Below are 16,224 nucleotides of genomic sequence, written 5' to 3' on the forward strand. Positions count from 1 at the left end.
GCCATCAATACTAGATCAGCACACGATGCCTCTTTAAAAACACAAAATGCATGCTCTGCTACAGGGTTCCACTTCACCATTACAGAACTTTTAGCTTTAGTAAATTCTATCAAAGGGTTAGCAATTCCCTGTTCTCTGTCACAATATCTATCTATCTATCTATATATATCTATATATATATATATATATATATATATATATATATATATATATATATATATACAAATAGGTGGATAGTGCACTCCCACTCGCTAGTAAGACAAATATCACAGTATACACAATCCAACAATTGCACTCTCTGGATTTAAACCACAGCAACTTTACCGTGTGACGTATAGGAGCATTCACCCCTTCCTCAGACAACCATAAAGTGAACAAAACAGTGCTTATATATTCCAACAGGCTCCTCACACTTCCTCTACAACCAATCATAAAGGTATCATAATTGATACTAATTACATACAGGTGAAACTCGAAAAATTAGAATATCGTGCAAAAGTTTATTTCACTAATGCAACTTAAAAGGTGAAACTAATATATGAGATAGACTCATTACATGCAAAGAAAGATAGTTCAAGCCGTGATTTGTCATAATTGTGATGATTATGGCTTACAGCTCATGAAAACCCCAAATCCACAATCTCAGAAAATTGGAATATTGCGAAAAGGTGCAATATTCTAGGGTCAAAGTGTCCCACTCTAATCAGCTAATTAAGCCATAACACCTGCAAAGGGTTCCTAAGCCTTTAAATGGTCTCTCAGTCTGGTTCAGTAGGACTCACAATCACGGGAAAGACTGCTGACCTGACAGTTGTGCAGAAATCCATCATTGACACCCTCCATAAGGAGGGAAAGCCTCAAAAGGTAATTGCAAAATAAGTTGGATGTTCCCAAAGTGCTGTATCAAAGCACATTAATAGAAAGTTATGTGGAAGGGAAAAGTGTGGAAGAAAAAGGTGCACAAGCAGCAGGGATGACCACAGCCTGGAGAGGATTGTCAGGAAAAGGCCATTCAAAAGTGTTGGGGACTTACACAAGGAGTGGACTGAGGCTGAAGTCAGTGCATCAAGAGCTACCAGACACAGACAGATCCTGGACATGGGCTTCAAATGTCGTATTCCTCTTGTCAAGCCACTCCTGAACAACAAACAACGTCAGAAGCGTCTTACCTGGGCTAATGAAAAACAGACCTGGTCTGTTGCTCAGTGGTCCAAAGTCCTCTTTTCTGATGAGAGCAAATTTTGCATCTCATTTGGAAACCAAGGACCCAGAGTATGGAGGAAGAATGGAGAGGCACACACTGCAAGATGCTTGAAGTCCAGAGTGAAGTTTCCACAGTCTGTGTTGATTTGGGGAGCCATGTCATCTGCTGGTGTTGGTCCACTGTGCTTCATTAAGTTCAGCGTCAACGCAGCCGTCTACCAGGAGATTTTGGAGCACTTTATGCTTCCTTCCGCAGACGAGCTCTATGGGGATGCTGACTTCATTTTCCAGCAGGACTTGGCACCTGCCCACACTGCCAAAAGCACCAAAACCTGGTTCAATGACCGTGGGATTACTGTGCTTGATTGGCCAGCAAATTCGCCTGACCTGAACCCCATAGAGAATATATGGGGCATTGCCAAGGGAAAGATAAGACATGAGACTGAACAATGCAGAAGAGCTGAAGGCCGCTATTGAAGCATCCTTATCTTCCATAACACCTCAGCAGTGCCACAGGCTGATAGCTTCCATACCATGCCGCATTGAGGCAGTAATTGCTGCAAAAGGGGCCCAAACCAAGTACTGAGTACATACAGTATGCATTCTTATACTTTTCAGAGGTCTGATATTTTTCTATGTACAATCCTTGTTTTATTGATTGCATGTAATATTCTAATTTTCTGAGATTGTGGATTTGGGGTTTTCATGAGCTGTCAGTCATAATCATCACAATTATGACAAATCACGGCTTGAACTATCTTGCTTTGCATGTAATGAGTCTATCTCATATATTAGTTTTACCTTTTAAGTTGCATTACTGAAATAAATTAACTTTTGCACAATATTCTAATTTTTCACGTTTCACCTGTATAGGTGATAATATAAACAAAACATCATGTGAATGTAAATACAGCCATGTCAGGATATGTGCCATATATCATTAGTGCATAACATTTGGTCATATTATATATATCAAAAGTGCATATAGTGCATATCTCTAGTGACAAAATATTCTAAACTATCAAACACTAACATTAAAAATTAAAACCTGGAGTCTAATGCTTGCTATTCCCTAGAGAGCAATCATAATGTACCCAGCTATATACTTACAAGAACTTACTGCATAAATGAAGAATCAAATCCATAAAATACACTTCAAACACCACTATTAGCAAACATTTAAAGCGTGGTGGAGTGTACCCAAATCGGAGTGAGGAAGAGGGCGTGTATCACATAATCATACCATCATCATAGTGTTGGGTATGTCCGCACTTAATATATGATAATATATGAATATATAACAGATGTTTCTGTCCCATTTGCAGAGCTATGATTTAGCTATGTTATGACATGTAAGGCTCATATTGCTGCCCATTGTTCTACTGTGTAGGTTTTTCTATTTTGTACGTTTTTCCACTTTGTAGATTGTTCTACTCTGTATATTTTTCTATTCTGTGTATATTTTTCTATTCTTCTCTGTATGTTTATGTTACTCTATACCCTTTAATCTGATTGCTACATAGTTTTGTATATATATATTTTGCATATATATTTACTATGGTTCCTTGGAGAATGTAATTTGGTAGTTTATATATATATATGTGCCCTCCCCATAGTCTTTGATTAACTTTGCACTCTTGATGACAGTGATTATATAACAGAGCCCGTATATTTTTTTGCTATACTGTCTGATGCAGTGCGTGGGTGAAGAATATGGATCAGCTGATTGAGGGTGTATGCGGTCTGACATCTGATCACATTGTGTTCCTGATGATTGGCCTATTCAGGGGGCATGTATGACATCACTGGACACGCCCATTGGTGCGATGAGACGGAAAGACATTACGGTGTACACACTGAATGTGTAAAAGTTGGCTAGAACAAAGGTCAGGTGATGGTGTTATATTCACCTTTTGGAACCCTGTTATGATATAATAGTGATGTGCACGTAATTGAGTCTCTGCTATGGCGGGGGGGGGGTGTATCCTGGATCGTGATGAGGCCTCTTGATTGGCTGTCATGCAAAACACATGGTATGATGATGTGATACACGCCCTCTTCCTCACTCAGCTTTGGGGTGTACTCACTTTTGTGGGATACTGTGTGTATATATATATATATATATATATATATATATATATATATATATATATATATATATATTATTTAGAATATTTTTTCAGTATGTATAATAATTTAAAATAATTTTTATTATTTTATATTTAATATTTCAGTAGCGAGCATTAAAGATAGCAAATCTTCATGCGCACTAACCAGGCTGCATTAGCCCTACATTTCTAACCCCGATGCGTGTTGTGCAGATTTTACATTTCTTTCATAAAGGTGGTAAGAGTCCATGATCCATTACTCCTGGGGATTACCTTCCCGGCCACTAGGAGGAAGAAAAGATTACCAAACCCCAAGAGCTCTATATAACCCCTCCCACCTCTATGGTAATTAGTCTTATCTTTGCCTCCGCTGGAGGAAGATGACGAATTGTGATGTGCAGATGATTTCTTCGTTCAGAGGGGTTCTCAGACTGAGTTGAGACTCATTCCCCTCAGAGTGCAGTGTTTGTCAGTTTAAAGCGTCATGACATTGATTGTTTTCCAGGGGTAAAGGTATCTCGGAAAGTCAGTAAAGCTATAACAACTAAGTAATATTTAAAAACAAAAGTTGATTCACCATTGACAAATGATGAAAGCAATTTGTTTTGGAATTCCTGATTTTGGATTCTGATCAAACATCGACATCAATTTGTGCTCTGTAGAGGATTTGTCCTTTCTTCAAGGATACAAAGTTTAAACCTTTGTGCAGTGCATTTAAAGTTATTTACTTTTGATACATGGGTAGTTGCACCTTACTGGTCCAATCATCACCATGTTACAGGGTCGGCTCTAAGGGGGGGGCATTGGGGGGCAATGCCCCCCCCAAATGGAGTGCTGTGCCCCCCAGGGCAAAAGAAATGATTTAAATTTTTTTTTTTTTTTACATTTTAAAAGTGACGGAACGTCCAGGGACCCAAATGTCACATCAACCATTTGCAGCAACTGGACCCTGGAGATCCGCCACTGGAGGGCCCAGCTAATCTCTTTACTCTCCTCTATTTACAACCAGATAACAAATAAAGTTGCATTTCCCTGCTGGTGCTCTCACAGTTAACCTAGGGCTTGCAATGCCCCTCCTCCTTCTAGCCCACTTACTACAGAGCTGAAGTGAGATGATGACATCATCAGACCTCTGCAGGAAGTGCTGGGAGAAGCTAACAGTCAGTGAGAGGGAAGGAAGAAGTAATTTTGTGAAAACACAGCCGTATAACCAATGTGTGTGTGAGAGTAGTATCCCTTCCCTATTGTGCTTTATATCCTGGCAGCCACAGATAAAGAAGCAAATTGGGAATTCATTGGTTTCCCCACTGCAGGTCACACAAAACAAGTGTGCATTGTGCCTGATTTATCTGCAGTGATCAGTGTAAAATGTGTGTCAGATTATAGGTGCTCAAATACACACACTTCAAATGTAGCTGTGGGACAATATATATATACTGTGTGTGTGTATATATATGTGTATATATATGTGTGTGTGTGTATATGTATATATATATATATATATATATAATTTGTGTGTATATACATAATGTATATACTGTGTGTGTTCTGGTAAATATCATTAATAATATCTGTACAAGTAATGTACTGCTTGGCACTCAAACTTATTGTCACGTAAAAGCTTATTTGATCATTAGTAGGGTCATTGGTAGAGCTACACATGCAAACAGTGTCCACTGGCTGTGTCATATGTGGGAGACATTCCTGAGATATGACAAATGTAACCCCTGCACTGCCATAAATCTGGTAAATGTAACTGCTGTGGCACTGCCAGACATCTTATAAATGTAACTCCTATACTCCTTGAGATATGACACATGTAACCGCTGCACTTCCAGAAATATAAACAAATCTAACTCCTGCACAGCCAGAGATCTGAGAAATGTAACCCCTGGACTGCCACAGTAGGTCTGCTCTTATTTTGACTCTCATACATGCTTTTTAAATGCATGCCCCATCGTGAAAAAAAATGCCCCCCCATTTCATTCGTTCTGGAGCCGACCCTGCCATGTCATATGTTTTTCCTTGCATAGTTTGATTTAATTGTAACAGTTTAATGTGTTTGCATCAGTACAAGCAGAATTTAGTAAAAATATACTTTCTCAGAGGCTGGCAGAGGTTTTCTTACAGCCTTGACCAATATAAATACCTGTTGGCATATGGCTTTTGACTGAAGTAAAGAAAATGCTTCCTGGAAATCTGTGGGGTACCATAGGTGTCTCAGAGGGGGTTCATTAGCCCCCCCCCCCTAGCATAATGCCTCCCCAATTGTGATCATCCTTTAAAGCACTTAAATATTATTTAAAAACTAAAATAGAAACCATGAAAGTCATTTATTTGTGTTTTATTCTTTTCACAAGGAAAGGGCAAAAAGCATCAAATGTTTCTTACTAAAGTCACTCTGCTGTTCTATGGTAGATGATCTCACAAAGTATTAACCTTTTTAAGATTAGAGAACTATTTTTATAGAGCTATGGCTTCATCTTGAGGCTTTGGTGAAACATTGCACATAGTGGTCACATGGTTTTCTTTGCATACTTGTAACTATGTTTTAAAAAGTAACTTTTTTTTTATAAGTATATAAATATATATATATATATATATATATATATATATATATATATATATATATATATATATATATGTCCTCACAATGATTTGTGTGTATGTGTGCGTTTGTTTGTTTTTTGTTTCTTTCTTTCTTTGTTTTGCTCTGGGGTTTTTTTTGTTTTGTTTTTTTTTTCAAATAATTTTTTTATTGAGGTTATTGACAAGACAACATCGAATAAACATGTTACATAAGTATTCAGAAACATTCTTTTAAACTATGACAATGCTTAGGAGTTCAAAATTATACTATAGCCACATATAGGTAAAGATTTATCATAAGAAAACCCAAAGCAACATCTCTATATTCACATGTAACAGGCAAAACTGAGACCTCATTTTTAACTTTATAGTGTTTTCCTCTCCTGATAGAAGAAGCCCCTTTTGGACTCCTGTCATCGAAAATGATATCTAGAGGAAATAGAGTGGTAGAAATAGTCTATCTTGAACCCATGACAAATTAGAATAAAATTTTCATCTGATTTAAAGAAGGTAGTATGGGGTGCGGTACAATAGGGGTTGTTGTTAATTAAAGACATATAGTGCTGTTAAGTAAGAAATATGATAGGGATGCGTCATAGAAAAGACAAGCCGCGTAATTAGTTCTCCTGTAAAAGGAGGCTCTTTATGGTGGTGGTGGTGGGGGGGGGAGGTGGTAATAAAAATTAAGAAGAATGAAGTGAGTAATTTAAGGACTTAGAGGTTTGTTGTGAATGACAAGGAGGGTAGGCGATCATATATAATTGATAACAGGCGCTTAGTGTACTAAGTAGATTGGCTTCATTATTACAGGGTAGCACCGGCATGCATACATTCACAAAAACATATAGACTGCTAGGTGCATATCCAAACTACACCTCGCATCAAAAGCTTATAAATAATCATCATTTCTAAGTAGGTGCTGGGTCTATGGGAATATATGGCAGGCGTTAAATTATGAAACAGTTTGGGAAAGTTACTGGGGGGCAAATGGTGAATGGTTCAGTGTGGATATTTTAAATATGGAGAAAGGTAAATGTTAGCCAAATGTTTGGGGAGTCAGCATAGTGGGATGATGTACAGAACTCTGCCTCGGCCGCGGACAGATCCTGCCATCCAAAAGCTTATTGTGAAGATATATGAGAGATGCACATGGCTTCCCTAGGCTGATTGAAGGATAGAAGTAACTATACCACTCCAATAATCAAGTTGTATGAGTAACAGATCTAGACCTGTGAGAAAAATTGTACCCTAGATGGGTCATAAGAAATATTATCATGCATACACTCTAAGTAGTTAGATGAGAGCATAATAGGCGGTAACCAGTATAGAGAAAAAATAAAACTTTCTCCAACATAGGTGTGTCCGGTCCACGGCGTCATCCTTACTTGTGGGATATTCTCTTCCCCAACAGGAAATGGCAAAGAGCCCAGCAAAGCTGGTCACATGATCCCTCCTAGGCTCCGCCTACCCCAGTCATTCTCTTTGCCGTTGTACAGGCAACATCTCCACGGAGATGGCTTAGAGTTTTTTAGTGTTTAACTGTAGTTTTTATTATTCAATCAAGAGTTTGTTATTTTGAAATAGTGCTGGTATGTACTATTTACTCAGAAACAGAAAAGAGATGAAGATTTCTGTTTGTATGAGGAAAATGATTTTAGCAACCGTAACTAAAATCCATGGCTGTTCCACACAGGACTGTTGAGAGCAATTAACTTCAGTTGGGGGAACAGTGTGCAGTCTCTTGCTGCTTGAGGTATGACACATTCTAACAAGACGATGTAATGCTGGAAGCTGTCATTTTCCCTATGGGATCCGGTAAGCCATGTTTATTACGATCGTAAATAAGGGCTTCACAAGGGCTTATTAAGACTGTAGACTGTTTCTGGGCTAAATCGATTCATTATTAACACATATTTAGCCTTGAGGAATCATTTTATCTGGGTATTTTTGATACAATAATATCGGCAGGCACTGTATTAGACACCTTATTCCTTAGGGGCTTTCCCAAAGCTTAAGCAGAGCCTCATTTTCGCGCCGGTGTGGCGCACTTGTTTTTGAGAGCATGGCATGCAGTCGCATGTGAGAGGAGCTCTGATACTTAGAAAAGACTTTCTGAAGGCGTCATTTGGTATCGTATTCCCCTTTGGGCTTGGTTGGGTCTCAGCAAAGCAGATACCAGGGACTGTAAAGGGGTTAAAGTTTAAAACGGCTCCGGTTCCGTTATTTTAAGGGTTAAAGCTTCCAAATTTGGTGTGCAATACTTTTAAGGCTTTAAGACACTGTGGTGAAAATTTGGTGAATTTTGAACAATTCCTTCATGTTTTTTCGCAATTGCAGTAATAAAGTGTGTTCAGTTTAAAATTTAAAGTGACAGTAACGGTTTTATTTTAAAACGTTTTTGTACTTTGTTATCAAGTTTATGCCTGTTTAACATGTCTGAACTACCAGATAGACTGTGTTCTGAATGTGGGGAAGCCAGAATTCCTATTCATTTAAATAAATGTGATTTATGTGATAATGACAATGATGCCCAAGATGATTCCTCAAGTGAGGGGAGTAAGCATGGTACTGCATCATTCCCTCCTTCGTCTACACGAGTCTTGCCCACTCAGGAGGCCCCTAGTACATCTAGCGCGCCAATACTCCTTACTATGCAACAATTAACGGCTGTAATGGATAATTCTGTCAAAAACATTTTAGCCAAAATGAATCCTTGTCAGCGTAAGCGTGCCTGCTCTGTTTTAGATACTGAAGAGCATGACGACGCTGATATTAATATCTCTGAAGGGCCCCTAACCCAGTCTGATGGGGCCAGGGAGGTTTTGTCTGAGGGAGAAATTACTGATTCAGGGAACATTTCTCAACAGGCTGAACCTGATGTGATTGCATTTAAATTTAAGTTGGAACATCTCCGCATTCTGCTTAAGGAGGTATTATCCACTCTGGATGATTGTGAAAAGTTGGTCATCCCAGAGAAACTATGTAAAATGGACAAGTTCCTAGAGGTGCCGGGGCTCCCAGAAGCTTTTCCTATACCCAAGCGGGTGGCGGACATTGTTAATAAAGAATGGGAAAGGCCCGGTATTCCTTTCGTCCCTCCCCCCATATTTAAAAAATTGTTTCCTATGGTCGACCCCAGAAAGGACTTATGGCAGACAGTCCCCAAGGTCGAGGGAGCGGTTTCCACTTTAAACAAACGCACCACTATACCCATAGAGGATAGTTGTGCTTTCAAAGATCCTATGGATAAAAAATTAGAAGGTTTGCTTAAAAAGATGTTTGTTCAGCAGGGTTACCTTCTACAACCAATTTCATGCATTGTCCCTGTCGCTACAGCCGCATGTTTCTGGTTCGATGAGCTGATAAAGACGCTCGATAGTGATTCTCCTCCTTATGAGGAGATTATGGACAGAATTAATGCTCTCAAATTGGCTAATTCTTTCACCCTAGACGCCACTTTGCAATTGGCTAGGTTAGCGGCTAAGAATTCTGGGTTTGCTATTGTGGCGCGCAGAGCGCTTTGGTTGAAATCTTGGTCGGCTGATGCGTCTTCCAAGAACAAGCTACTTAACATTCCTTTCAAGGGGAAAACGCTGTTTGGCCCTGACTTGAAAGAGATTATCTCTGATATCACTGGGGGTAAGGGCCACGCCCTTCCTCAGGATCGGCCTTTCAAGGCAAAAAATAGACCTAATTTTCGTCCCTTTCGTAAAAACGGACCAGCCCAAAGTGCTACGTCCTCTAAGCAAGAGGGTAATACTTCTCAAGCCAAGCCAGCTTGGAGACCAATGCAAGGCTGGAACAAGGGAAAGCAGGCCAAGAAACCTGCCACTGCTACCAAGACAGCATGAAATGTTGGCCCCCGATCCGGGACCGGATCTGGTGGGGGGCAGACTCTCTCTCTTCGCTCAGGCTTGGGCAAGAGATGTTCTGGATCCTTGGGCGCTAGAAATAGTCTCCCAAGGTTATCTTCTGGAATTCAAGGGACTTCCCCCAAGGGGGAGGTTCCACAGGTCTCAGTTGTCTTCAAAAAAAGAGGGAACGTTCAGACCAATCTTAGATCTCAAGATCTTAAACAAGTTTCTCAAGGTTCCATCGTTCAAGATGGAAACCATTCGAACTATTCTTCCTTCCATCCAGGAAGGTCAATTCATGACCACGGTGGATTTAAAGGATGCGTATCTACATATTCCTATCCACAAGGAACATCATCGGTTCCTAAGGTTCGCATTCCTGGACAAACATTACCAGTTCGTGGCGCTTCCTTTCGGATTAGCCACTGCTCCAAGGATTTTCACAAAGGTACTAGGGTCCCTTCTAGCTGTGCTACGACCAAGGGGCGTTGCGGTAGTACCTTACTTGGACGACATTCTGATTCAAGCGTCGTCCTTTCCTCAAGCAAAGGCTCACACGGACATCGTCCTGGCCTTTCTCAGATCTCACGGATGGAAAGTGAACGAGGAAAAGAGTTCTCTATCCCCGTCAACAAGGGTTCCCTTCTTGGGAACAATTATAGACTCCTTAGAAATGAGGATTTTTCTGACAGAGGTCAGAAAAACAAAACTTCTAGACTCTTGTCGGATACTTCATTCCGTTCCTCTTCCTTCCATAGCTCAGTGCATGGAAGTGATCGGGTTGATGGTAGCGGCAATGGACATAGTTCCTTTTGCGCGCATTCATCTAAGACCATTACAACTGTGCATGCTCAGTCAGTGGAATGGGGACTATACAGACTTGTCTCCGAGGATACAAGTAAATCAGAGGACCAGAGACTCACTCCGTTGGTGGCTGTCCCTGGACAACCTGTCACAAGGGATGACATTCCGCAGACCAGAGTGGGTCATTGTCACGACCGACGCCAGTCTGATGGGCTGGGGCGCGGTCTGGGGATCCCTGAAAGCTCAGGGTCTTTGGTCTCGGGAAGAATCTCTTCTACCGATAAATATTCTGGAACTGAGAGCGATATTAAATGCTCTCAAGGCCTGGCCTCAGCTAGCGAGGACCAAGTTCATACGGTTTCAATCAGACAACATGACAACTGTTGCGTACATCAACCATCAGGGGGGAACAAGGAGTTCCCTAGCGATGGAAGAAGTGACCAAAATCATTCTATGGGCGGAGTCTCACTCCTGCCACCTGTCTGCTATCCACATCCCAGGAGTGGAAAATTGGGAAGCGGATTTTCTGAGTCGTCAGACATTGCATCCGGGGGAGTGGGAACTCCATCCGGAAATCTTTGCCCAAGTCACTCACCTGTGGGGCATTCCAGACATGGATCTGATGGCCTCTCGTCAGAACTTCAAAGTTCCTTGCTACGGGGCCAGATCCAGGGATCCCAAGGCGGCTCTAGTGGATGCACTAGTAGCACCTTGGACCTTCAAACTAGCTTATGTGTTCCCGCCATTTCCTCTCATCCCCAGGCTGGTAGCCAGGATCAATCAGGAGAGGGCGTCGGTGATCTTGATAGCTCCTGCGTGGCCACGCAGGACTTGGTATGCAGATCTGGTGAATATGTCATCGGCTCCACCTTGGAAGCTACCTTTGAGACGAGACCTTCTTGTTCAGGGTCCGTTCGAACATCCGAATCTGGTTTCACTCCAGCTGACTGCTTGGAGATTGAACGCTTGATTTTATCGAAGCGAGGATTCTCAGATTCTGTTATCGATACTCTTGTTCAGGCCAGAAAGCCTGTAACTAGAAAGATTTACCACAAAATTTGGAAAAAATATATCTGTTGGTGTGAATCTAAAGGATTCCCTTGGGACAAGGTTAAGATTCCTAGGATTCTATCCTTCCTTCAAGAAGGATTGGAAAAAGGATTATCTGCAAGTTCCCTGAAGGGACAGATTTCTGCCTTGTCGGTGTTACTTCACAAAAAGCTGGCAGCTGTGCCAGATGTTCAAGCCTTTGTTCAGGCTCTGGTTAGAATCAAGCCTGTTTACAAACCTTTGACTCCTCCTTGGAGTCTCAATTTAGTTCTTTCAGTTCTTCAGGGGGTTCCGTTTGAACCCTTACATTCCGTTGATATTAAGTTATTATCTTGGAAAGTTTTGTTTTTAGTTGCTATTTCTTCTGCTAGAAGAGTCTCAGAATTATCTGCTCTGCAGTGTTCTCCTCCTTATCTGGTGTTCCATGCAGATAAGGTGGTTTTACGTACTAAACCTGGTTTTCTTCCAAAAGTTGTTTCTAACAAAAACATTAACCAGGAGATTATCGTACCTTCTCTGTGTCCGAAACCAGTTTCAAAGAAGGAACGTTTGTTGCACAATTTGGATGTTGTTCGCGCTCTAAAATTCTATTTAGATGCTACAAAGGATTTTAGACAAACATCTTCCTTGTTTGTTGTTTATTCAGGTAAAAGGAGAGGTCAAAAAGCAACTTCTACCTCTCTCTCTTTTTGGATTAAAAGCATCATCAGATTGGCTTACGAGACTGCCGGACGGCAGCCTCCCGAAAGAATCACAGCTCATTCCACTAGGGCTGTGGCTTCCACATGGGCCTTCAAGAACGAGGCTTCTGTTGATCAGATATGGAGGGCAGCGACTTGGTCTTCACTGCACACTTTTACCAAATTTTACAAGTTTGATACTTTTGCTTCTTCTGAGGCTATTTTTGGGAGAAAGGTTTTGCAAGCCGTGGTGCCTTCCATTTAGGTGACCTGATTTGCTCCCTCCCTTCATCCGTGTCCTAAAGCTTTGGTATTGGTTCCCACAAGTAAGGATGACGCCGTGGACCGGACACACCTATGTTGGAGAAAACAGAATTTATGTTTACCTGATAAATTTCTTTCTCCAACGGTGTGTCCGGTCCACGGCCCGCCCTGGTTTTTTAATCAGGTCTGATAATTTATTTTCTTTAACTACAGTCACCACGGTACCATATGGTTTCTCCTATGCAAATATTCCTCCTTAACGTCGGTCGAATGACTGGGGTAGGCGGAGCCTAGGAGGGATCATGTGACCAGCTTTGCTGGGCTCTTTGCCATTTCCTGTTGGGGAAGAGAATATCCCACAAGTAAGGATGACGCCGTGGACCGGACACACCGTTGGAGAAAGAAATTTATCAGGTAAACATAAATTCTGTTTTTGTGTGCGAGTATACTGTCCAGTAACATGTATAAGACTGGAATAAACAGGGATATGGATCATTTAGTGCAGCCGTGTAACCAATATAGAAAAGAATAAAACTTTTGTGTGCGAGTATACTGTTCAATAACATGTGCAGAACTGGAATAAGCAGGGATAAAATACCAGAGAAGTATGCAATTTTGGTAATGAGCTCCTCTGTGCTTTGGAGCTATAGCTATGAGGCCGGCAAAAACCCTGCATATAAGTTGCTAGTACATCACGTGAAAAATCTCTAATATTTAAATGCACAGAGGTGGTACCCAATATAGTAAAGAATAAGACTTTTGTATGTAAGTATACTGCTCAATAATATGTAAACAACTGGAGTAACAGGGATATGAATCATTTAGTGCAGCCATGCACTTCCACGAACATCATAAGAGAACATTGCATCAAACAAACTAGGGAATAAATCTGTGAGAGATTAGTAAATAACAAGGGAGCTTGAAGGTAACAGCCAGTTCAAGCCAACTCATGGTGGAGAGCTCAGAAATAATCAAACACATCGCCTCCATAGTCAGCGTCTCTCAAAAGCTCTCAGGGTTCTAACCAATGCCTGTTCTGTGCAGCCTGGCTGTAATGCCTGGCTGTTGCTGTTCGCTGCTGAGAAGGGTCGGCTGAGCTCCTCCATAGAAAAGGCAGTGTAAGTCCTCAATCCTCTGAGACCGTGTATTGCTGACCTCTGCGCTCGGACAAGTCCAAGTAGAGCAGCCTAACGATGCGGAGGTTACCTCCAAAGTAAGGTGTATGCCTCTCCGGGCTGTTTTAGCTGTAGGCGATAGGAACTGTGGATGTCTGCTAATGACAGTGAGAAATGTTTGATGTCGCAGAATGCCGGAGCTCCTAAACGTACCCGGCGAGAAGCCGGTAGGGGTAGTTCCATTCTCCGCTTCTAAGGCAATATGCTCAGGGGGCGAGGGGCGCCGGGGCCCCACAGCGCCGCCACCCCCCGGCATGGTCATGCAGATGGGCACTTGTGTAGGACAAGCTAGAAGCTTGTCATCCGCCTGTCGGAGCGCCTGGCTGGGTAAACGCTCAAGCATGGTGCAGCACCCATCGAGAAACAGATGTATCCTCTCCATAATTTGCTCCGCTGTCAACATGCCGGAGAATAGTAGTGGGCTCCCGGGATGCATGAGAGAGATGTCCAAGATGGCCGACTCTACAACCTCTTGTTTGCAGGGTGCCAGTAGGGTTTTTGAATGTCTATCACACTGGTAGAGCTCTTAGTATTAGGAATAGGTACGCGGGTCTTTGGTATTAAGCAGCCTTCATTATAAAGTAGAAATTAAGGTTGAAGCAGACCCATAGATTAACTTTTGTATGCAATGTAGCCGGAGCTGCTGAAATGTGCGTCCTCCATGTTACTCTGCTGGCTCCGCCCCCCGCTCTGGGGTTTTTCCTTTTTCAGGTTTATGTCTAAAAAGCGCCAACTTTATATTTTAGTCTGCTAAGATGCTCTTGCAAGAGAGGGATATTTATACTGAATATCTTCCAGAAGACACACTATACTCCACTTCTCCTAACAATACTATTTTATTTACCAGTGATCTATCATTTCCGTTTATGAACCTAAGTTTAGTTCCTATCGATTAGTTACCCAGCACCAGAATGTTTTTGTTGCTGTGTGATTGTCATAATTAGACTCCATTTTGTTATATCCTTGAGCTCAAGTTAAATTAACATATTTAGTTGCATTTTCACTTAAATGTCTCAGTGTAACAGGGTAAGTTATTAGAGATATTACTTAGGCCAATATTTTGACCACATACAATTCAGTAAGAAAAAGCTAGTGGAATTCATTGTTTGTCTTTTTCAGGAACAGCTTACAACGCATCATACAAATCTGCAGTATTTAAACAGTGCGGTTTCTGCCTACATGGAATGTCACAGTAGAACTTTAGACAAAGTTGATGTCAGTAAGCAGGATCGAGAGATCAAGAAGAGGAGGACTCACAGTGATATAATATTGTCATCTACAGCAGATCCTCCATTTGGAGAACATCTGATGCCTGTTTTATCAAAACCTTCAGGAAAAGGTTTTGAAAGTACAGCACCAAGTAATGCTGCAACAGATTCTCAGCAGCAGAGTCACAGATCAGAGGAAAGTCCTTGTTCACAGCAAACATTGTGCATCCCACAGAGAGAACCATCTGCGCTAGGAGCAGATTCAAAGCCTTCCAAGAGAACAATATCCAGTGATGAAGTGTTGGATTGTTTAGTAAATCCACAAGTCATGCACTTGGTTGCAGAGCTACTGCTGCAAAAACAGGCAACCAAAGCATAGCGGTGAAGAATTCAGTGCAGACAGTCTGCAGAGACCACAAATGACTCTACTAAGACCTTTCGTAACCTATCTTTTATTATTATCGGTTATTTGTAGAGCACCAACAGATTCCACAGCGCTAATCTTTTGTAAGTTAAATGCACAGTCTCACCCATAAAACAAAACAAGCTCTTTATAGAGAACCTTAAATCTGTTGATGCAGTGTGGTGGCCAGTTTCCTAAATTAAACTGTTCTTTAGATGTAAACTCTACTTTTTATGATACTACTTGTTAGTTTATTAAAGGTTGTCATATAATTACAGGATAACAGATCGCAAAATTGTTAATAAGAGAAACGTCATCTCATCTACAAAATAGAATGTAGAACCACATGTCACCTTATCCAGGTACATATTAGAATGTTAAATACTTATCGTAAAAACAATGCCCATATGATGTTTAATTATATGATTGGTAAGATTTTAGCAGCCTTTTGTGTAGGCCTTCTTGTTTTTTGAAGCAATGGACTTAAATTGCAGATATTACAATTTAAACTCGAGTTGTGCAAAATATTTATAGAACAGGCAGCATTGTTATGATGTTATTTAATATTAAACCTCTAAATCAAATATATTGCTGTAATGTATGTGTGTCTAAATATGACGACTTCCCCAAGGTGAAGATGTAACATTAATGAAAATAAATACAAATTAACTGCTGATATCATCGGCTCTATACTACACAAATAAGCAATTTCTCTAAGTTTCTGCAATAAAGTCTTTAAGTTGTAGTACTGCAATACTGGCTTTAGAATTTAGGAAATCATCAACTTATAGATCCTGGCATCTATAGAAAACAATAAATATTGATTAGTCTTAAATGTAAAGAAATGAAGCACTCATAACTGAGATTAATATTATTTCCTGTACGA

General features: G+C 40.9%; 1 protein-coding gene across 2 annotated transcripts in view; it reads left to right on the forward strand.

Moving 5' to 3' along the window:
• The window catches only part of HSPBAP1 (HSPB1 associated protein 1), a 485,172-nt gene extending 469,160 nt beyond the window's left edge, over positions 1-16,012 (forward strand). For both annotated transcript variants that reach the window (XM_053698076.1, XM_053698077.1), the window contains exon 8: positions 14,847-16,012. In XM_053698076.1, the coding sequence (XP_053554051.1) occupies positions 14,847-15,314 (468 nt within the window). In that variant the 3' untranslated portion in view covers positions 15,315-16,012. The remainder of the gene's footprint in view (positions 1-14,846) is intronic.
• The last annotated feature ends 212 nt before the right edge of the window (positions 16,013-16,224 follow it).

Source organism: Bombina bombina, chromosome 1 (assembly GCF_027579735.1).
Source record: "Bombina bombina isolate aBomBom1 chromosome 1, aBomBom1.pri, whole genome shotgun sequence".
NCBI classification, from domain to species: domain Eukaryota; kingdom Metazoa; phylum Chordata; class Amphibia; order Anura; family Bombinatoridae; genus Bombina; species Bombina bombina.